The 25123-nt window shown below is 41.0% G+C and overlaps 1 protein-coding gene across 1 annotated transcript in view; it reads right to left on the bottom strand.

Moving 5' to 3' along the window:
- Positions 1-25123, bottom strand: part of arb2a (ARB2 cotranscriptional regulator A) — a 162490-nt gene that overhangs the window by 133567 nt on the left and 3800 nt on the right. The window contains exons 4-6 of the mRNA XM_006784093.2: positions 22656-22756; positions 10288-10353; positions 8774-8965 (exon numbers count right to left, since the gene is read on the bottom strand). Coding sequence (XP_006784156.2) covers positions 8774-8965; positions 10288-10353; positions 22656-22756 — 359 coding nt within the window. The remainder of the gene's footprint in view (positions 1-8773; positions 8966-10287; positions 10354-22655; positions 22757-25123) is intronic.

The raw sequence follows: 25123 nt of genomic DNA, 5'->3' as shown, positions 1-25123 counted from the left end.
TTTCTTATCCTTGAGCAAGCTGACAACGCATTTTGAAAAGTAAGCTACAATGTGAGCAGGCTGCTGGTGATGCTCGCGTGTCTGTATTGCTCTCAGTCTGTAGCGCTTTTATGAATGAAAATGCACTGCATTTTCAAACCAGATCAAATGTGTCTCTGACTAATTCCAAAAGTGATATGGATAACTGCAAACACGTGATTCCTTATGCATGTATTTTGGACATTTTAATGCCATGATACATGTTGATTCGCTAAGTATGAGGACCAGAGATGTGGCAAAAACTTCTGTCCTCCACTAACCCACTGAGGTGCAGAAGGCAAAAGAGCTGCAGACAAATCTGATCGCTGTTGCCGTATCTCGTCATTGCCTGTCTTTCTTCTTTAGCACATATCTCTTGAAACACTCTCACCATTACTGCCATGATCTGATGTACTGAAATGCACATTTCACATGTAGGAATATATCAGTCTCAGTCCAGCATCAGGCAAACACAGGCAGCTGCACGACATTAACACACACACAGCTAAGCAAAGATAAAACCGCACTCTTACATAAATATTCCTGTAAAAGAAAATTGGGGGGAAAACTGGTTCAACTAAAGGGACAGCAGATAATTAAGTGGTGCATGTACCAGTTCGCAACTAGCTGAACCATTTTCTACATGCTCTCTTTCCTGTCTCTCTAGTCTAAGATTATCAAAAGACAAAATGTGATAAAAACGTAAATGTAGAAAAAGCAACTCAACAAAAGATATTTCTCACCACAAGCCCTCCTGCAGCATCTACTTTATTTCTAACCACAGAGTCAGCAATAACTAGAAACAAAAAGTCTTTGCCTCTAGCCCTCAAGTACCCCACCGGACCCTGGAAACCCCTACTTAAACACTAAGTTTGCCTTCATTGATCAAAATATGGTGCCGACTGTCGAGGAGTATGACACAGGCACTTGTGAGCTTAGAGCAAGTTTCAGCTTTGATTCCGAGAGATTCTCAGTGAGCCTGAATCTCAGTCTGAATATGTGTTTATGTGACTGTTTGAGTGTTCTGTAAGTGTGTGCGGCGTAGTGAGAGCTACGAGCTCCTCTCAAAGCTCGATTTCTGCCTTTAAAGTACAGCTGAGCACGTTTAACCTCTGCAAACCTAAGGTAAAATAAACAAGAGGGTGAAACAGCCTTTAAATGTATGTATGTGTACATGGATGAGTACATGCAATATAAACTGATACAACCACATATGGATTTTAAAAAGGTGCTACGCTCCAGCTGTGAATGTGGAGAATTTTTCGGTGCGTTTGTAACTTCCAGAGTACGGGAATATGTTTGCACTGGCAGTAGAAGAGTGTTCCCTGTGAGAGAGTGAAGAGGTATCCACCACACACTGCCTGGGGGCCTCTGGAAGAGAGACTAAACAAGACCTTCCCACTGGGACACACATACACAGCCTGAAGCTGCAAATGACCTACTACCCACCTCACTCGCACACAGACATAAACACACTCAATCATGCACGTACACACTGAGACAAAGCCTTTTTGATAATATAATTTAATTTCAAGAGAAAAAAAAAAGTCAACTATCAAACATAGCTTAATGAATACCAACAAATAATGTTTACAACTTGATAACCAATTTCTTTCTTTTTCTTTCTTTTTCTTTCTAAGCTCATACCATAAGAGAACCTCGGCAACATGAGAGCGCCTTTATGAATAACGCTCTCATCCAAGTTAGGGATTTCTTCGGTTTATATCTAACATCTGTACATATTCAGTTTCTGCTGAAATTGCTCTGTTTGCAAAAGACAACATTGTACCACAACACATGCCTTAAAGCTAAGAATTTCATCATATCTATTAGCAACTTATTGTGGAATAATTACATTTCTTTTAATTTAAAGGGAAGCAACAGAAAGTGGACACAATCCTGACAGATCCCTGCCCGGGCTTTTATGGCACGGGGGGTTTTTGCAGCTCTCACAATGACTGATCTAAAGTGCTAGGTTTAAAGTCACACTATTCAAATTGGATTATGCTTAGACGAGAAATCCTCTAATACAATTTGCATGTGCTATGTGTGCAAATCCTGAGGTACTAAATACAAAATAAGTGATCTCTGCACAGTAAAATTACCACAGTTAATTTACTTTAACGCTGAAAGTGTTTAAATTAACACTTCCTGTGTTTATAGAGGCCAATCAACACTTATTAAGTCCAAAACATTTACAGTTGTTCCTTGAATTCTTGCTCTTAGCCCAAAAGTTAAATGTCATAACGTCACACACGTGTGTGAATGAGCTATTTAGCAGATTTACTTTGGGTGCAAATTACCGATGCCAGTTCTAGAAAATAGTAACTCCCACATGAAAATTTATTTTAAGAAGGGTTTCTCACATCTTAATACAACCCAAAGAGCATGTCCTACGCTAATGATTCAAACAAAACATTGATATGATCTTTTACCTGTGGTGCATGTTTATAAATGACCTTAAACCCACTGTAAACTGTCATTCTCATTCATCAATGTCTTGTGAAACAACGGTGGGTGTGTTTTCCTAGAGGAAGCCTGAGGATGAACATATCTTCTTTGTATCATTCTCTGACTAACAAATATAGGCTCCCCGCCAAGAGAAACTCAATGAGACCACAATCAATATACTGCTACAAGGTGTGCACACACTACACAGATACAGGATGATGTACGATTACCTGGAGCACATAACAATCAGCTGCATGCTCATCCACCGTGCACAAACACACACTCGCATGCAATTCACACACACATACATGCACACTGCAAGGCACTTAATATGCAAATAATTTTTTTTTTTTTTTTACAACAGGGACACCGTTCCATTGTTCATCTGGACGAAAGGGGGAGCAGATAGATAGATAAATAGGTCTCTAGATATCTAGCTTGGACGTCAATTGATGAAATTTCACATACGGCAGCAGCAGTGCTGTTAGGACAGGGAATACCACCACAAAATAATGTTTTCTCTCCCTCTGATCAATTTTTAATTTGGCCCGTGCAGCCGAGCCCTTGGCGGGCCAGGCCCCGGTAATTATGGTGGGTTATTGACAGCTGCCTTCCCGCGGGAGGCTATTTAAAAGAGGTTTAACCCCAGAGCAAGTCCAGGCCCCACACCCGCCTTTGAAGGTGTCAAGTGCATTGATCTGAGCTGCGGGATGCGCTGGGACCTTCCCACCTGGAGGTGTGTGTTGTTTGTGTGTGTGTGTGTGTGTTGCTTGCAGGGCAACTATTACAAGGCCACAGCAAGGCGGAGCATCTTTTGACCTCACACACACACAAACTGTCCTCTGGCTAAGGCTGGCAAGCTGGATAGATACCTGTCTGGCCTCTGTAACCACTTGATGCCCCAAGATAGACTGTGCACACACTATACATACAATGTTATCACTGAGCTACACACACACAAACAAGTTAACTCACAGCTTAGGGGGAATTAGAAGAACTAATGAGAGAGGAGGAAGAAGAATGGTGACTGCAGAGACAAGAGACAGAGAGATATCCTCTTAACACATGAGGCCATGACACAAGCCAGACAGATGATAGAGTGTGAGAGTGCGCAGCCAATTCTGAAGAAGACATCATCCAGCAAAAAAAAAAAAAAGAAAAAAAGAGAGGGGGGGTCATGACAGAAATTAGAAGAGGATTCCTGTGTTTGAGTGTGTCTGCCTCGCTGCCCCCTTTCAGCCTCCCATTGAAATTCTGGGCAGATACAAACCCCTAGGCTTTTGACACACTTTCGAAAACACCACACCCCCTCTTTCTTTCCAGAGAATCTCCAGTGTCGAGCCTGACTCACTATCAAGAGAGTTAGTGAGCGAGCAAGAGTGAGATGGAGACAATGGGGGGGGGGGGGCGACAGCGGCTATAGATCTGTTTTGTATGAGCAACTTTCAAATTAAATTGAGTCGTTCGTGAAGACCTTGCATAACGCTCGCGGTTCGTGTGGAGCTGTGTGCGCACATGTATACGCAGCTAACAAACTGGAGGGTTGAGAGACTTGGTATTGTAAATGTATTAATTCATATGTAAATGATCTAAAAAGCAATGAGAAGGAGTTTAAATTCAAACTATTTTCTCATGCTGAAGACTTCTGACAATCTGACAAAAACGTAAATTGAAACTCGGCGGCTGACAAAAGTTACAAGCATTCAGAAATACTAAAAAGGAAATTAGGTTTTACAGGACCGCAGCAGAATACAGAAAATTTTGGAAGAAAATTTCTCTACTGGTAGCAACTAGTATCACTGGCAAAATGCAAAAAAAGGCAGCTGAATAAAAAGGATGAGGGAGAAAAAAGTTAAGAAGCATTGTAAAATAAAAAGATAAACTTTGCTGCATCTTGATCGTACAATACCAAACAGCTACAACCTCAAAACAGCATTCATGTACATTCTTTTTATATGGATGCAAACTAGTTGAAAGTCCTACTCCTAACTCCAACACATACCATATAACTTATGATCCCACCTTTCAATATTCAATATCCCTCCTCCCTCAAATATTCAGACTGTAACCTCACAGTCTAAACTCTCTTTCCCACCTCCTCATCCCCTCCAAACCCCATGGCACGCACCCTACACCTCCACCATCTCAGTCTCAGGATGCAGAGCATTGACAGGGCCAGAAGGTAATGATACAGCTGCCATGATGCAACAAGCAGACCTGTCGACTGTCAGGAATTGAAATCATGAAGGAATAAGCTGTCATTAAGAGGCCCTCTCCCCGTAGTGGAGCTGTCAGATGCCTGCCTTCTGCCTACTCTCTCTCTCTATACTCCCGTCTCTCCTCTGCCAGTCCCAACCCATTTGCAGTCACTCCCTCGTCCTCCTCTTATTTCTCTCTTTCTGCATCAATCCTTTCCACACTCCTCTCCTTCTTTCCACTTCTGCCCTCTTCCAACCAATCATAACCTGTTTCCCTTTCTGCACCCCACACCCCATCAACTCGGCTTTTTCTCAGATTCCTCTTTTCCACCTCTTCCACCACTTTGTGTTTGTTGCTGGAGCAACCTTTTCTCCTTCTCCGCTCACCTGTCATTTTACTTCTACACTTTGGGAATAGCATCACTTAGATGTGCACACATGCACATAAAGACAACATGCATGAGGCCTACACAGATGGCACAAAAATCTTCCCTCAACCCAGCATTAATGTGCACTGCGCCAAATAGTCGCGAGTATACCCTGCAGTGTGTGATGTGTTTGCGTCTATGTATGTGTGTTTTCTCTGTGTGCACGTGTCTATGTGACTTGTATTTAACGTATATGTTTTTGCCAGGTTATTAATGTGTCACCATCATACAGCAGCGTGAACAAGACATGGGGTGAATATGGGAGAAAGAGACAGGTGATGGGAAGTAAATTGCGGCGTAAGAGACAGACTGCCCTGAGATTCACCCAACAATGTGATTGCGTGTGCATGTGTGTATGCGTGTGTGTTGCGTGAAGGGGCTGATTAACTAGCCCAATCAGCAATTTTTCCTACAATCGCCTGATTGGCAGAGGTGATCCCATCGGAAGAGAGGAAAAGCTGACTCGAGCTTCTGAGGAACATGGCTAAGAATTCCAGAGTGTGCTCGCACTACATCCACACAAATTACAACAGCGCTGTGAATTAACAGTTTTATCTGTATGTGCGTGTGAGTAGTGATTCTGTGTTTTGCCAAGCCACAAGCTCCCCCAGATTTCCTTGAATGCACTCTAGTTGACCCTTTGCTGCAGGCTTTGAATTTCCAATCAGTTTCCCATGAGTAACATCACATGAGCTACACTCGAGACAACAGATTGTTCCCACAAAACGGACCCTAATCTAAACATAATTAAAAATTATTCTGAGAAAATGTGACATTCTGACCCAAAACCACACTTAACAAAGTTATAAATAAAATAATGGCATACGTGTTGCTTTCACACAGTCACACAGAATAAGCCTGTTCTAATGAACAGTTTAAGTCCAGACACCTATTTTTTTTTTTAGGTCTGCACTCCTGATGATGGGTTGGTTACTTTCACAGAGCTCATTTTCACTTGAATGACTTTAATTACGTGGATATATACACTATTTTCTTTGATTGTTTTGTCAAAATCAATCAGTCAATCAACACAATTCCTTAATTTTCCAAAATGACTTCTGACAAGTCAGGAGCATTGTGTTTAGCAGCAGAACATATCCGGTAGGTAGAGAGAGCAACATTTGATAGCCACAGATTGAACTGCTGACAAATAACATAGAAGCAGATGTAGGAAGGAAAGATTTGGACTGCAATCCAACATAAACACATGCAGCAACAACTTCACAAACAGTCATCTCTTTTGCCCAGGGAGGGATAGGGGCTACTTGTCAGGTTTCAGATCTCACCTAGTCATCACAATTTTTGCTGTACCTCTCTTCCCACATGTTTGGATTAAGAACTCCACTTGGCCGACCAATTAGGCATTCATTATAAATACTGACACAGAAGATAAATTTAAAATAATGTATTACTCATGTCATGCCGCTGTGAGTGTTTGTCTTTGTGCTGGTTTACACTGGGGAAAGGCTGTATCTTTAAAGAGTAAGATGGGATTCATCTGTCATTATGATGAATTAGTAGTTTGCACAGGTATGTGAGCTAGCCAGATAAAATGTTTAAGGGGAAGCGCATAAAAGGGGAGTAATAACATCATACAATTACATGTCAAATACCTGATATAATATGGCCTGTGTATGCTCAAAGAAATATTGATACCACTACGTATTATTAAATAAATGTGGGTGCCTTTTTATAACGTTGGCTGGTAGTGTAGGGTAGCTACTGAGTTTCTCCTTCTGTGCTGGAGGCACAAAAAAAACCATTTAAATTCATATCCCTTTTTAATTTTTCCTCTCTCCTCAGTACGTGCTTTCATGCAAAACTCTTACAATAAATATAAAGTAAAATCTAAAATAAAATCATACAGTACATACTGTAAGACCAAAAAGGGAAAAGACAAATCTAATCAAATTTGTAAAGTTGACACCAAAATCGCCATAAAGTGAGTCTTTTTTTAAGATGGTACAGTAGCTGTAACTCCAGTACATAAGACATCGAGAGACACTGTGTGGTATAACATAATATAGTACAAACATGTCCATAATGGATGCCAGCAGCATGAATTGACTGTAAATGTGTGTGGCTTTTTCTCCAGTGCGCTCACAGTACAAGGCCCTTGTGCAGTAAATGTCTGGATGATGATTTGTCAGGGTGCAAGAACACGATTTCTTGTTTACTATGATGAATGGGCAACACTCGCACCACACACACACCATGTTCTCTATATTGAAGCTGTCACTTTGGCTCTCCACAGCACAACCCTGCCTTCTCCAACTGTAACACCAGCCGGGGTAACTGTATTAGACAGTCTAGGGGTACCTGATTCATCCGTTAGCGCACATGGACACACATGCGCTACTCTAACTTCTGCAGTTGTTGTACACAATAGGAGAGGGATTTACACAGCAGAGTTTTTATGTTAATCAGATGGGCAAAACGAAGGAACGCGGGAGAAAGAATCTAGTCTGTGTCATCTGGAAGAGTAGGTCATTATACATGAAGTGGTAGTGAGGATAGAGAAGCGGGTGAAAATAATTAGACAGAAAGAGGTACCTTTTGGTTGCTGACACATACATTTGTGAAGCAGCCTGTGAGCTGGTTTAGGCATGCACACAATAACATGCCTCACTCTTTTCACATTATATATCAAACACGCATTCCCAATTTGGCAGTCTGCTTAAGCTGCTGATTTTTACCATCTCTCCCTCTCGCATAAGTGCTGCTGTTCCCTTGCATCGCTGTCTGCTGTTTCAACCAGCCCCCCCCCCCAGCATCCACCATTAGGTTTCCAGAAATTCAATTGAATTCCATTTTATTTGTATAGCACTAAATCACAACAGTCACCTCAGGCACTTTAAATTGTAAGGCAAATACCCCACAATAATAGTGAAAACCCCAACAATCAGATGACCCCCTACAAGCAAGCACTTGGCGTAACCTCCAGTTTTTATGTGCACCTGTAAAACTAAAAGGCTAGAAACTCTACATTGTTCCCTCTTGCATCTCAGTCATCCATGAACACATGAACGCTACACAAGAATTCTGTGAAAAGGAAAAGTGAAGAAAGTCCTTCGGTTTATTAACAATACAAATGAAGCCAAAATTCAGTGCGTGATATCATTTGATGGTAGGAGTTTGCACCTGTGACTGTACGCCTGCTCATTATTTGCCTCGTGATCATATGAAATGTGAAATGTTCAAAGTGTTCAGCATCATAATTTCTCTTATGACCCCAGGGCGAAGTTTTGTTTTCTTTCCCTACGCTTGCGTAAGCTGTACAATGAAGTTAAACTGAAGTGAGTCGATACAGTAAATCAAGAGTCTAAACTAATAAACCAAAAAGCATGCCTGCAATCCCATTCGAACACCGAGTGAAGTACATAATATCTAAAATATGATTCCACGCTGCGTCTAACTTTGCCACAACTGCTCAACAGCCTCAAACATTCAGGCCTGTGTTTCAAATAAACTGTGTGCTGCACCCATCACACCAAAATCGTACAAGTCCTACAAAAACCACCAAAACAAAGCTGACTCCCAGTTTTGCAAAAAAAAAAAAAAAAAAAAAAAGGGGGGGGGGGGGGGGGGAATGGGGGAGAAAAAAGAAACAGGTCAAAGACCAGAACATTAGTTCAACAGATAATAAAATAGCTTGAAATTCTTTGTTGTGACCTCTACCTGCATGGCTCTTTCAATGAAGGGGATCTGTGTCCCTGAGTTCAAGTCCTGGTTGATGATTAGCCTACGGGCCCACTGACCAGCCCGCACCACACCACAGCCCTGGATCAGCACCAGCAGCTTAGATGGGTTGGATAAGGCATCTGGGCTGAGGTAGATAAAACCGGTGGGTTCATCGTCTGTGGCATCCACCTGAACGTCCAGAAAAATACGGGGTACCACATGTCAGCGAAATGTAATTCATTTCAAATACAATGCTTTAAAACAATCTTGTTGTGATTTTATATGTACATCTCTGAATTCTATTGCTTTAGATGAAAAAAATGATATTTTCCATATGTAAAGTTCATGGGTTCTCTTGTGTGTACTCTAAAAAAGCTCACATGCATCGATACATTAACCACTCAGATAACAGTCCTTATAACAGAGAGTAAAACAGAGAGAGAGAGAAAGTGTGTGCCGTTGTGCTCCACAACCAGTGCTTCTTTGCATCCTTCCCAAGTATGCCTAGAATAACCGCTAAGGAGACAAACACTGTCCATAAAAGCCATGGGTGGCAGCTGCAAGAACTTAATCCAAACAGACAAAGGGAGCCAAGTGGGGGAGAAAATCTTACCCTTTATTCTCTTGTGCGCCCTCATTCCTTCTCCCTATACTTGGCTTCGGTTAATCTTCTTAAAATCTGCGGTCACAAGTTCAATGCCATGCAGGTGGACGGACCCACCACCAACACATACACACGCCGTATACGTGTGGGCGGGTGGGCAGCAGAAAAGCATAACAGAGCAATTTTCCAGGGGAATAATGAGATAAATAGGCCAGGCAGATAAACCAGTAAAAGTGTATGGGGGCTAATGAAAGGCGCTGACTCTGGCTAGGTGATTTATGGACACTGTTAGTGCTGGAGCTAACTTTGGCATGTTTCTAAACACTGGCGCTGCCTAACATCCCCATAAACGCGCACTGAAAAATGATCACTACTTTTATACACAGAAAAAAGAGCAGGAATGGCGAGGTAAAGGGGGGGGGAAATAGAGACAAACATGCTTCCAACAACAAATAAAAGGAATTAAGTGTGCGCTCTGAGCCTGGATGAGCTGGGCAAAGAATAACTCCACGATGGCAGAAGAGAAAGTCCCCTTCAGCGCAATTGAATGCAAAACAGATTAAGCATCAGCATGCTGCGCCTCTGTGCCTTTGAAATGAAACGTCACAATACAGTTAATTTGTTGAGGAGACACTTTTGCACAAAGGATGTGGGCAGAGGAGGAGGGTAAGAAAGACAGGGAGTAAGAGAGAAACTGAGTGAGATAGAAAAAGAAAGACAAAGAATGAATTGGGAGAGCTGACTCCTCACAATCCCCTTTTCTTTAGTTTTTTAAACAGAACACTCAATATCATAATCACACTCTGAAGCCTAAGCATTTACGTCCATTTTAATATTTAATACTCCCTTTAATCTTCAATGGCATAAATCAAAGAAGAAAATGCCTCCTTTCAGTATGGGTACTTACTGGCAGGATTTCTTTAGTCATGTTGCACTTTTTCTCCAACAGCTCATAAACATACTGAGTGATGATCTGCAGAGGAAAAAAAAGACACAGAAAACACACAGTGAGACATAACACTGATAATACAGTCTTAAAGCAATTAATAATTTTATATTGCTGTTGATACAAATCCATCCCACAAAAGTCAACTAAACTGTGTGCATGTGTGAGCAAGTAATAGCACCCACTGTCAAACTTACAAACAGAATAAAAAATACTATTCACAGCCCTCGTTTGCCCTCTGGTCTGTGTGTGTGTGTGTGTGTGTGTGTGAGCACGAGCAACTTGAAAGGGTCTGGATTGTACTATGTGTAGTGTGTGTACGTGTGTGCGAATCATAGTGTAGTGAGAGTGTTGAGGTTGTAAGTGCCAGGAGAGGAAATCTCCTGTACAAGCGAAGGGCTGATGTAAGTTATGTTTATCCCCGCAGCCACAGCACTAAAGAACCTTATATACCGAGTCATTCCAACCCCGGGCCAAGCCTTTCATGGTTCAGTGACATTAACAACGTTCTTTTCCATTTTCCTTATTTTTTTTCTTCTTCTCCCCTTGTCCTGCTCAGCTGAGAACACAGAGAAGCACTCGGAACAGATTTCAATTTTTGATCAGGTGTGAGAGAGAGACAGAGGAGTTAACGGTGATAATAGATGGCAAGGCATGCTACCGCTAGCAGTAAGATGTAGTAGAGCTATTGACGCTGTTATGATGTCTCAACGCATGCTATGACAAACTCTCTGTCCTGTACATGTCACAACAATTGTGTTTGGTTGATGGACCACAGAGAGAGCTGCTGCTGCTATGGAGGCTCACATTGGTTTGTTTTAGAAGTGTTAGTCTTACTAAATCAGGAAACCAAAGGCCAGCCGTGGTGCCACAGCTACGCGGCGCGCCCGAGCTCGAGTCATGCTGAACCCATCGACCCCCAAACACAAACAAGCAAGAATCAGACACTGTTATGTCTTGCCGCACAGAGCGGGATGGTGCCCAAATGACATTAATGTGTGGAAAGGAGAAAACCTGTGCTGAGAATTAAAAAACACCAGAAAACAGACATGCACACAACAAGCGGAACAGGGATTGGTCATTGCATCTTTTACTAAATGAAATGGTTGGTTAACAAGTTAAAAAAATATATCCATTTATAAATCCAAACAATGTCAAATCATACAAATTGACCATCACAAGCTGCCAGTGTTTTGCAGAACCCAGCAAACTTCCTGTGTGTACTAATGAAATTACTTATTTAGAAAAGGGAAAGGATCACTGCTCAGTGCTACAATGCCAAGTGCAAAAATGTTCTGAATCAGTACAGAAAAACGAGAAGAAAAGCAAACAAACAAACAAACAACAGTAACGCAATATTTAAGGGACATGAGGTGTTCAGCTTTTGCAACTTTTGGCACAAAAATAAACAAATAAATAAATATTCTCTAATTCTTTAGACCACATTTCATTGTTTTATGTCAACCATGGAACAATGAAATTATGCATATCTCTAAAATTGCATGTACCAAACTTACTTAATAGATCTTTGGAACAGCAAGGTCAAATGCAAATTACGAACTCACAAATAAATAAATAATACAAAGAGCAGCTTTTGCGTCAAACATGAATTTAATGATAATCACAAAACTGTAACGTTATACCCAAAATAAACTCAGTGCTAACAGAGGATACTCCTTAAAGAGCAAAACACAAGAATTACATTATGAATCAGACACATATTGGCCTTATGCCAGCCAATCAAAGGCCAGCAGACAGACCAAATGAAATCATTGATTCTACCATTTGACCCTATGGGAGGGTGGTGGTAGAGGAGCTAAAACAAGCCCACCTCACCCCCACAGAACCTCACAGCTAATTCACTAAAATGTCAGCTGGTCTGATGAAGACTAAAATGATTCTGGGCCTCAGTATGCTAGTGTTTAATGACATCAATAAGCTTCACAGGAAATTTCATTTGCAGCATGTTATTTGTTCTGTGCCTCAGGTGGCTCAAGAAACATCTGATATAAAATAAGAAGAGAGAGTGATGGGGAATAGGGAAAGGAGAAAAAATGTGTGTGGGGAGAAATGCACGAGTTTCACTGCATGAATATGTTTCCACTCATAAAAGATAATGTAGATTATAAATAGGAAAATAATATTCAATGGACTGTTGGGTCATCATATCAATTCTCTTTAGTTTATAATGTCAAGATCCAATAAGAGCTAAAGAGGGACAGTGCCACCACACAACATCCGAATTCCTTAGTAACAATGGCACAGACTGGATACACACTGAAACACGCACATACACAGGCAACCTACTTCTGTGCCGGCCTCCGAGGACTACGTCTCAGCAGCTGATCAGTACAATAAGAGAGGCCTCTTTGTCACCTAATTACCAATGTGTATTAGTGCTTTAATGAAAATGCCTGCAGGATGCAACTCTGAGTGTCTACATTGTCAGCATCAGACGATAAGACAAGCACGAGGAACTGATTTGGCAAGTAATATTAAGACACACAAAGAGAGGGGAAGCAAGGGAATGAGATGGAGAAACACAGAAGCATGTTTATAGGAGTGAAATCAATAGGTTTCACTGCCACAAATGCTACCGTGAACTTTTTATCTGCAATTCGCTTGTATTATCAGGCTAACAAGACACAAGCACAGCATTATTTTAAATGTCAGCGCAGGTTCAAATTACATTAGTTTAGACTATTGTAAAAGGTTGAGGTCAAAGTCCCACACTACATGATGTTATCTTCAGGGACACACACAAGTGTGTCAGTTTGCAAAACATTTGTATCTACACCCTTTACTGGGGTTTTTTTCAGCCTTCAGAGAAACAAACTCAGACAGAATGTAAATGATGATAAATTATACTAATAAAACAAACTTTCCACATGCCTGTGATAAATATACGCAGATCCTGGGACAATCTTTGGAGTACGAGGTCGCCTCTATGTCTGTGGTTTGTGTAGAGGAAGCATTGCGGTGATGAACCATGAAGAGGGGGATCAGAGAGGAAGGAAGGGACTTAGGAGGAAGCTCAGCAGGAGGAAAGAAAGAAGACATGAAGGGAGGGATGTGAAGAAATCCCCAGGACACATAGTCTCGTGCCAGCTCCCACAGCGGTGAACAGCTGAGAGGAGAAGGGGTAATTGAAGAAGGGATGTGGGAGAGAGAGAGAACAGTGCAGTGCATGGCCTTGATAAGAGGCCCTTAAGTGGGTGGGCAGTGACATCAGCTCCTCGCAAACTCCTGGTCAGCCCCATAACAGTCTCTTCATCGCTCACAAACAAACACCACGCCAAGGTCTTAATGAAGACCATCGTGGCTGCAAGTAGATATACTCTTAAACTCCTCACAGAGAAGAGGACCTCCCACATTAAGTGTGTGTGTGTGTGTGTGTGTGTGTGTGTGTGTGTGTGTGTGTGTGTGTTCTCCTACTGATTGCAACAGTCATGCCTGGTTTGGCTGACCGCACCTGGGGCAATAAGCAGCTCAATCTTCCCAGAAACACAAAATAACAAATATTGGGAGTAAGAGAACCAAGACAGGAAGAGGAGGAACAGGAATAAGGGAAAGCAAAGCAAATATTAAGAGAAAAGAAGGATCGGAGCGAGAGGATGACAGTGATTAAGCAGGAAATGGTTTTGATGCTCAGTGCAAAGGGAACAAAAACTGGGGTTATAACAAGGAAGCAAAAGAACGTCATAATCTAAAATTAGCCCACAGACAAAATCATGACATACAATTTGTTTGTATGTATTAATTATTTTTTTAATAACATATTTTCAGCTGTTTTTTAGTCTCAACCTTTAAATAATCCAGAGTTTAAGTTTGAGAGCCAGTTTCAGGAAGTTAAAACAATGTAATTAGAAACATTTGTAACACTTACTGGGGCCACTGAGGCCACACCTCTTCATCTGCAAAACTATATTTAGGTGGAAGAAGGCACGTGTGAGGACATAGTAAAGACAGAGACACATACTGTATACACACATACACATGAAACCAAAGCAGAAGCACACACGCCTCTTGTCTCTCTAGTCCAGAGCCCTCTCCCAAAGCCACTTAGCCATAGAAACCAGAGAGCAAGAAGAGGCATCAAAGCTGTTTATATAATGAAACTGAAAGAGCTGCTCCGTGCCGTATCACTGACTGCACCCAGAAAAGCATTCCTTCTTCTCCAGAGAATAGAGGAAAGGAAGAAAAAGGGGGGAGAAAAAAAAGAAGAAAATCCCCCTGAACAATGCAGCACAACAACAGCGGCAACAACAGCAAAGCATACTCAGAAAGAGAGATGCTGTGAAAATGAGAGTGAGCGTGAGGCAATAGAAAGGTTGTTTATTTTAAGTCAGCCTCATGTACCAACAGAAAATGTATTAAAATAGGCCCTATTGCTGTGAATTTGTGATCTGTCAGTCCGCGTGGGAAACAAAGAGAGAGAGACAGAGGGAGAGAGAGACAGAGAGGGAGAATGCTGTAATTCCCATGAGGTCTCTGTCATTCTTCTGTCAGAGGAGAGAGGGCTCTCCAGGGGAAGAGAAAGTTCTCAGACACAGACAGACAGACTGTTTACACTTAGCGTGGATATCCCTCTCTCTCACTCCCTCTCTGCCCTCCCTGCACTGCTCATCCTAATGGCATCATAATGACCTCCTCAGGTGTTAACTGAGAAGCCGGCAGAGGGCTAATTCAAACTAAGGTATTGTATGCCTCGGTGGGTGTCGGCAGCAGCGACAGATGTCTTTGCTGTAACTACCAGCTCTCCTGTCTTTTCCCCAACAGCCCTTCCACCCCCACCCCCATCCCCTGCCCAATTCCCTTTTCTTTCATCAACTCAAATCCACCTCACCCACTCCTTGCAACCATTTTTTTTTTGTCTGGATGTGTCTGCTTCCTCCTTCGTGCTCTCGCAAAAGCTGCAGCAGCAGTTTTAAAGTGTTTTGGGAATGGATACGTGATGGCAGTCGGTGGCTCAGGGCAGACAGCTGTCATTTATAGTTCCTCTTTAGAGAGATCCCATTAGCTTCCCAACAAAATGGTCCACAACTGTTATGGGGCCTCCTGGTGCTTTAAGTACAGTATGGAAGCCTATCTCCAGGGTTTCCATCATTGGCTGGATGCAACACTTAATGACTGCTCAATGACTTTTTATGGGTAACTCAAAGAACCTCTAAAAGCAAAGAACATTTCTTGTTCAAAATGGGGAAAAATGCTTCAAAGTTTGTTTAACAGAACAAAAATGTAAAATAAAACATCTGATTGAATAGCCTGTGAATCCAATTAATAGTAAATAATATGTCTTATTTCACCACTACTTCCCTACTTCTCAAAATATGTCACGTATATGACTGTTTTTTTTTCCTTTGGATACTCTTTGAAGACTAGAGTAAAACTAAAAGAGTAGTACACTGATGTTTCTCAGTGTATTTTCAAAAACACTGTCAAAGAATTTGATTACAAAGGTTGGGTAGTGCTACAAAACAAAGATGCAATATCTCACAGGTAACTTGTTTAACTGGCAACAGGTCAGCAACATGACTGGGTATACAGTAACTCCAGCAGAGCATAGCTCAACAATTTGGGAACAATGCCTATTTTCTGGGAGGACTGACATTGAGAAAGAGGCAGGCTACACTCTAGACTGATGGCCAGTTATTAAAGGTACAGCAATTTAATCATAACTTTCATCAGCAAAAGTACTTTAAGATAAGGGGCATCTACCATTACTCTCAAAGGACAAGCAGTAAAATCAAAGGCCAAACACTTCAAGCAGGCTAAAACATATATAAAGGAGAAGTGGGGGGAAAACTTTCCACATTGTTGAGCACAGATTCATCATTTAAGATTTATTGTATGAGTAATATTCAAGCTCTGTTCTTTGAACATCTCCACAATTTTTGTCTCCTTCCTTTGTTTTTTTTAACATTATTATGTCACACTGTGTCACAGAAATTGTCTCGTTAAAATTTAGAGGCAAAAACACTTTTACACTATTTTACACTTTTACACTTATTTGTAAACTTTTACACTATATAAAAGTTTGCAAATAACAGTTCAGTAGTCAACATGATTTAAAACAGCAGGTTAATTTGCTAGTGTTAGGGTGTCAGTGCTGAACACAACCACGCTGTATTTGTTTCTTTAATATTATTATGGTAGCCAAAGTTACAAGTTCACAGGCCCAAGACAGTATGTACAGTGCAATTCACACACAGTGTTAGATTAAATTAATCCAGATATTAACCCACCCACTGAACAATTTCATTGGATTAAGACTAGGTACAATTATAATCACCAAAGATTTTCTTTTGGCTGACTACTGGTTTTTCTTAGAAACCTGTTATACCTTCTTATTGAATATTTGCGCAGTGGGATTTATAATGATGCAGGATAATAACCCAAAACAAACCTCGCAGGTTTTCAAGAAGTATCTGAAGGCCAAAAAGAAAACAAAGACAAAAAACAAAAGAGGCATTCACACACACACCTGAGCTCAACACAAGGGAAAATATACAGGGACAGCGAGCTTTCCTGACACCACAAAAAGCAATCATACTGGAAAACATGGGTTTTGCACACAGGCCTATCTCAAGCGCATTATGTAATTAAATACTAAGACATTTTTTCAAAGATTGAATTTTAATTTCAGATCACAGCTCATATCATGATTTCTAATTATAAATAATTAATGCCATTTAAAAGTATCTTCACATTTGGTCTCAGACTTTTGTACCACGCATTTTATACCCTTCACTTGTTCTAGCACCAGTGCCCGGAACCTTGGCTAGCAAGTTGCCAATATGACAACCAATATCCATAATGTGGAAACAGAGTGAGACAGGAGGAGAAAAAAAGATAACAGAGGGACTGTAGATATTGTATGAGACAAGAGAGAGAGAGAGATAAAGAGACAGTGAGAAAATGAGAAAGAGAGAGAGCGAGAGAGGGGGAGAGGGAGAGAGAGACAGCTCTCTAATTCAGCCATCTGGCTAGCTTTACTTCATTATAATATTCTGACTGTGTGTGTGTGTATTTACAAATTTGTGACTGCCTTCCATTCGACAGATGCAGACAGAGCAGAGAAGAATCCTCATTTATTAACAGCTTAATAGAGCTCCATCTGGGCCAGACCCTATGCTTGTCTCCTATCAGAGAGATTCATCACCAAATCACTGGAATTAGACTACAACTGACACCTACACAGGCTGAGGTGACCCTGCTGCATTGAATAACATTGCACAGATAGCCCACTCTTTATTAAGCTGTAATATGCCATAATGATAACACTGAGAGCCAAAAATGGGAAATGTCACTATACCAGTAGCGTGTGGGGTTTTCAGGTGGGTTTCTCCAGTCCTATCTGTGCAGAATAACCTAGCTTCCCTTACAAAACACAGTTCATATTATTAATAAACAGATGCTCCTTGAGTACATTTAAAGGTTTTCCATTTATGGAGCTGAGGAATAACCTTCTACTATAAGTCTGCTATATAGCGTACTGTAAGTATTTCATTTATTTTACTAGATCTAAAAATCAGGGCGCTATCTAACCTTATGTAGCATTTCTTGATTTTGGAACCACAGCCCAGGCACGTATTTCCCCCCCTCACTTATATGCAGAGAAATATGACCAATGGTCTCCGAACAAAGTGGACTGGTGGAACTTCTCTCACATACAATCTGCAAATCTCCACATAATACCACGATTATATGGCAGAAATTCGGAATGATTTTTTTATACATAAAAAATCATTTGCTGCTCTTGTGCTCAACCAAAATTTTGTTCCCATCTCTTTCTTTTGCTTGGAGGCCATCACACCAACATTCTCGTTCTCCCTCTTTCTATCTGTCCCTCCATTCAGACGAGGCTGAAGTGCAAATTGGACATCTGGTGCTGTGATGTGTCTGACAATACAGCCGCCACCCTCCCGCCTCCGCGCACACAGACACACGAATGCATGTGCACATACAAGGAGTCCTCCACGCAAAATGCAGAACTGTGAGCATACAGTGATGGTAAAAGGAAGAAAGGAAGGAGAGAGGGAGAAATGGACAGAGGCATGGAGAAAGGGAGGGAGAGAAAGGAATTTGATTGAACATTAGGGGGCAATGATGAAGCTATTCTATTCACACTGCCAGGGGCAAACACATGCACCCATGTCCTTGTGCCATCTTACACAGCTCTTGGGCTGAATGTAGCTAGTTCTCAGACCGTCTCAGGTGGCTGGCTGATAGAGGGCATTAGGGTGTGTTGTGGAGTGGAGTTGGCTTATAACAGAGCTGTCTGCATAGAGTGTTGTTCCACATTTACCCTCATGACATCTGCAAAAAGTCTTCTGTCTGACATAAAGAACAGGATGATAGTGTTGAAAGAAACGACTACACAAACAAACAACAGCATGCAGTAAGAATTCAAGGAGAAATACATTTGCATGCATTGGCTATACAGTTGCATAAATAAGCATACAGGTATGGCTTTGTACACACACGCATACACACACGCACATCCTTAAACCCGCACATAAAGAGGCTGACTAAGCACCATAACCTACTTTTACAACCAAAGGCATACAATTCAGTAGTTGTGTCTATTTATAATGGAGCATATTTCTTCCCAGCAAAAACAATGCATTTGTACTTGCAAAGCTGTATGAGAGGTACAGTATTCATTTTCTTGAATCATCTGTGGCCTAAAAACAACAGACAGATAATATTGCTTATTCAGGTAGTGCTCCTTTCTTCTTAGCCAGTTAATCTCCCGAAGCACAACTCATACAGTATTTGTTCTCATTACACAAGCTCACATCAACAGGGATTGACACTATTTCCTTTCTCCTTCTCTGAAGAAGATATAACTGTCAATTTTTTTTAATCACAGGATGAATAAAATTTGCATACATTGTGCTTGATGATTATTTGCTTCATCTGAATGCTTGGCCCCCCTCAGATGCTCGAGTTCAGCTGGTTTAAATATCTGTGTGTTCTTTCTGGGCCTTTGCTTTCCTGCTACCAAATGTTTGTTTCTACATCCTCTTTAGATGCTGGTAGATAGCGCCCAAGCATTCAAAAGAAAAGGGGGAGGGGGGGGATTTACAGACGGCTCTCAAAGGAGCTACTGTATACAGCATTTAAAAAAAAAAACAGGTAATCCCACAAACAGGTCTATCACTTTGCTTTGAACTTCAAAGAATGTTCACAACAATTAAAAGCAACATAGTAGGGAATGCAAATTACAAAAAGGAAAAAAAAGAAAAAGATTACAAAAGAACATTTGTCTCATTATCTTAATGCATATTGTATGTTGTGGAACTGTGGGAGTGAATTAGAGGTGAACTTTATAATGGTGTATGTTTGGATATACAGAAAAAAAATCTGTATATCCAAAAAAAGGTGCATCAAAGAGCTCCACAGAAAATATTGAGCGCTGCTTAAATAATGCATTTCGTTAAATCAAATTTTTTTCAAAGGTACAGTCAGTTTTCTTTTAGTTTATTTAATAGAAAAAATAAAATTGTATTCCTAAATATACAATTGTTAGTGTGTAATTAGAAATACTGCTATGTATCTTAGAAATGCATAGGAGCAGACACCAGTTTGTGAAAGCTGCCATGTTGCCCCACCATCTTAAAATACAGTGACTGAGATGGACACTATCATTACACCTCTCTGCATTTTATGTATGTGGCTAGAGACTGGCCACATGCGTAGTACGCCACAGACAGAGGAGAAGAGAACATTCATTTTAATTCGGGTCTGCATCATCAGACTCAACGATATGAAGGATCATATCGATGTTTTAACATCTGAGAAGAGGTCCCCTTCACCAAAGAAGTGAAAACAGAAATAGACAATGCGACTGACATATCATATCATTCTCTTCCTCCTCTTTGCTAACTCTCCGAGCCCAACAGTGTCAAGCTAACAGCAGCTAACAAAGGCTAATAGCAGCTAACAGCTCAACAGTTGCCGATAAAAAAGCTCAGGATATCTTCAACAACTCACCTCAGTATTACTGTCATTGAACAGCCATGAACTTTACTGACTCGTCAACTTGTATCGAACTCCATTCACAAAGTTTTATAGCTTCCCCCGAAGTAAATACACGTGGACACTTATTGACAGCTGAGATAAACAGCAGACTGACAGTCTACACTTAGTACAGATGTATTTTGTATTTTGAATTGGGAAGGGTGAGAAAACAGAATTCAGCTGACTGCAATCTGCTCACATCTAGTGGTGAGATTTTACAAAAGGTGCCTTTAAGTACCTAGTGACACATCTAGTGACTTTTTGGACAAACAGTCACTAAAACCTACAGATGAGTATAAAGTCTTCTCTCCCACCATAAACAAACTGCTCTCTGTGGCTACGCAGTTGAGTGAGAGGCTGTGATCTACTTGCACAGATATGCACAGTGTTGTTTGGAAGGTCTGGGTAACAAATCATACTTGAGAGCATTTTTAATGATCACTTAACATTTATACACAGTCATATGAAAAAGAAAGTTTTCATAGGACACTATGGAGGTCTGTGAAAAACGAAGTACACTCTGCTTATCCAACACACCACATATTTACATACACATTCACACAAGCAGTATTTAACACTACCTGCTCCTATCTATTTGTATACATTTATACTCTGAATCCATTGGGCACAACTCGGCATTCAGTATCTTGCCCAAGGACACTCTGGCATGTAGACTGGAGCAGCTAGGGATCGAACCTACCAACCTTCCAATTAGAAGAGGACCTGCTCTACCTCCTGAGCCACAGCCACCCCAATTAAGAGGGTAAGTAGGAGCCAGGTGCCACTAATCAAATGCACTTGATGAACTGAACTTATCAGGAAGTGTGACCACGTCTTTAAATGGAGAAGTGTGGCCAGTTTGCTGGTGTGGAGCATTCGGATGTCTGTTAACACAATACCACAATCTTTCCAGGAGTCGATACACCAGCAAATTCACTCCAAGGTGAAACCGTGCAATGATCAGAGAAAATGAAAAAAAAAAAACTCATCACAAAGGCTTCATCACAGTTATAAAATCAAGATTCTTAAAAATAAATACAATTGATTCAACTTAAAGACAGGTCTTTAGTCATGCTGAGAAATATAATAAAAATATGAATTCATTTGTACAACACCATGAAAAGCAGTAAAAGGAGTGTGAATCTACAGGGTGCCAGACTTCTATGTTTCGAACCAAATAACTTTGTTTTTTACAGCGAGTAGTGTAAAGCAATATCCTAAAAGGGACCAAAGCATAATGTTTTCAGATCAGAGGAAATAATAAAGTCATAAAAAGAAGAATGATTATCAGCTGAAGAAAATGAGACTATCTATACCTTTTTCAAGTTGCTTCTCAAAGTTCAGCTTTAAGTTTTTGGCAGAAAGCTTACATCATGATGTGAGTCCCTCACTACGTAATGCTAGAAAAACAAGCTCCAACATTAACTGGGCAACAAAAACTGAACTTAAAAGTATTATTTCCCTAAAGTAGTAATGTCACAACACCAACGATCCCTACCAATACCAAAATTTCATGATTCCTGCTACCAAATTAGCCACAAAAAACAGCTTCAGACTGAAAGTTATGAAAGTATGCTATTGTGAGATTTTTGTTTTAGCTTAAACGAGATAACATTAGTGTTGGTTTAAAAAGGCTAAGATTCACTGTTAATATACAGAGTGTATCAAAAAGAATTTCCCGATTTCAAAGTGCTTTAATTGCACAGCTGTTTACCGGTGGAGATCAAAACAGGGGACTCGTAAATTTCACATGTTTGCAGATAGATGGGATCCCAACAGCAGGGACTCTAGACATGCTCACAAACGTATGGGACGGGTTTGACTATTATATGGACCTGTGCCATGTGTCTGGAGGGGTGCACACTGAGCACTTCTGAACACTCCAAGTTTTACATGTAAAACTTTATATTCAGGAAGAATTTTTAAATTTACCACAAGCTTTAATGGCTAATAAAATGAGCTTTTTTTAAAAATTAGATTATGCTTTTTGATACATGTTTTTAATGTAAAGTGAACAAAAAACCTATTATACTCAGTGGCTGTAGATTCTATTGTCTGTCTTTGTAGAGCAAGTTCAAAGTGCTTACTTAATTCTGTATTTTAGTTGCCTATAGCTTTGTGTGTCAGTCTGAGCCTATTTGCTGTCCAAACAGACAACAACCAGTGCAACATCTTCTCACCAGTCAAGACAGATAATCCTAATAAGCTCAGCAGCTGAAGCCAAACTTGATCAATATGGCCCAACTGAAGTATAATAAAGCATACTATGAACTGGCAGGCCAGCAGAAAAAGCAGTGTGTTACCTCTCCAAGAGCTTCATAGCGTTTCTGGTTCCAGCGGTGGAGATCCTCCCTGGCATTGAACACAAAGGGTTCACCCGTTTTTATATGGCGGAGCTGGCCATCTGTGGGAAAAAAATGTAATGGGACAAAAAGACACGTGTAATAATAATAAACAATACCTTTCTATTACTTCTATTACAGCGTGCAAGTAAAGTAGGCGAATCCCTGCTCTTGACAGCACATCAAAACGTACATCTGCCTGCCAAACTAAACTTGACTTTTTTTACTGCTTATTTTTTATCCCCCCCCCATCTGGCAGGTACAAGGCCCATGGATGCAGCAGCATTCTTCCAGTCACGACTCCAACAGCCTTCTGGGTTGTCTGGCAGGCCAGAGCTGGACAGCTGGTATGGTAAAAATTCTCTTTCCCTCTCTCTGTCTCTTCACTCATCTAAAAAGCCTCTCCCCTTCCTCTTTAACAGTGCCCATCTCCCTCTCCCTCTCCTTCAGTGCTCACTCTGGCGACAGGCCACAGTTCTGTCCCTGCCTTTTCCACCTGAAATCTCCAAGAGCAAAGACTAAAGTGGGTGTGGGAAAGGTTCTCAGTATGTTTTGTGTATGCGTGTGAGCATGAAGGGAGAAAGTTCGGCTGGCAAGCATTAGGCACAACGACAACTGCTCCTCGTAGTTCCTTTGAGGATGTTGTCTGGGCATCAGCCAATCACCCTAAGCAGAAGAGCTTACACACACACAAAAACCCACACAGATCAGAAGCTCCAGCCAGGAGGACCAGGTGTGGGAATACAGTAGGTGTCACTTAAGTATCTGCGCTTCCGTAAATTGCTACAAGTAAGCCACGCTGCCATTACTACACAAAAGAATTGACAGAGAAAACGAAAAGTCTTTGGAACGATGCTTAAGTGATTTATTATAATTCAAGGAAACGAGGGGAGCTTTTAGTATATTCAAGATATATTTAATGCAAAACAGTCCTAAGATACAAAAACAGTGTTCAGAAATGGATCTACTTTTTTCAGCAATTACCCTCATGTGGCTGTGGAACCCCTACCTTAGCAATGAGCCCATCGATCCTCCAGTTGACACTACAACACAATAAAACACTAAATAGTGTTAAATTTAATTTTGACCTTTATGACTGCAAAAATTGTAAGAGCTAAGCCACAAAAAGTACACATACTTAACCCAAATAGCCAGGGGGCTCTCATATTTTCTCAATTATTGCAAAACGTAAAAACAATCTAAGATATAAATAAATAAATCTTTGCAAGATAAAAGAATGCGCATTTTTTTCATTTCCTTCTAAATTCCCACCATTTTCACACCTCTATCAATGTGATAAATCGTACATTGCTAGCTCACTGTATATAACAACATTCGCTTTCATAGTTACTTGTTAGACAACCTGTAATCCTGAATGCAGGTTCGGTGTCGCTTTGCATTAAAAAATAGATTTGTGCCTGAGAGGTACACAAGAAGTTAGGATAAAGCAGTGTGCACAAAAAGTACTTTGAAAAAAAAAATCAATTATGCATTCGTGGAGGGGTGAGGATCTAAACACTACTGCCTAAAAGAGGAGCTATAATGAAATCCTACAGTAGCAAAGGTGTGTGTGTGTCTGTGTAGGTGCGCGTGTGTCTGTGTGTGTGTATGCGTGGGCTGGGGGTGATCAGCTCCACCGTCTCCCACATCACATCCTCTCAAAGGAATAACATTTTCTCAACTTTTCTCCTCTTTTTCTGTCATAATTAGCATTCTGTTCTCAATTTGGCCGCTTAATTAGGTGTACATAACCTTGGATTTCCAGTAATGGAAAACCGCAGGGCTAGCAAGATGAAGCCATCATCTTCAGTGATTAAGATACCTGCAAACTATTGTACACAGCCTCTTCTGTATTCACATCATTACATGGTCAAATTAACATTTTTGTTCCACCTGTCTCTGGCTAAAGTAGCCCGAGAGCAGCTATATAAATGCCTGCAAGCCAGAGCGACTGTGTGTCGACATACTAGAGACATTGCCTGAGGGCCACCATGGCTTTAATAGAAATGCTATCCTTCAAAAACAGGCCTGAGTAGAAACTGACAAGACATACAGATTGGTAGGGCTGCGCAGTGTGTGTGTGTGTGTGTGAGAGAGAGAGAGAGGGAGCAAGCTCTTCTTCAGCTGGAGATTTTACACAGGATGTGAAAATAGAGAAATACAGAGGAAGGGATATAAAAAGGGATGAAAGGAGACAGAAGGAGGAGGAAGAGGAGATGGAGAGTCTCTGAATGTGTTTCTGCCTCCATGGTAGACTGAGCTGGGACTTGCGGGTGGGGTAGAGTGGTTGGCGGGTGTTGGCATAATAGCCGGTGGGGGCTAAGTCTCCATGTCTCTGTTCTTAGGCACAGCGAGGTTATGCAAATGCTCCGTCAGGCAGAGGGCAAGGCTGAGTAGGTTACTGACGGGCCGTAGAGTACACAACATGT

This window comes from Neolamprologus brichardi, chromosome 12, assembly GCF_056152115.1.
Source record: "Neolamprologus brichardi isolate AB-2024 chromosome 12, ASM5615211v1, whole genome shotgun sequence".
Taxonomy (NCBI): domain Eukaryota; kingdom Metazoa; phylum Chordata; class Actinopteri; order Cichliformes; family Cichlidae; genus Neolamprologus; species Neolamprologus brichardi.
This window is presented reverse-complemented; position numbering and strand designations above follow the sequence as displayed.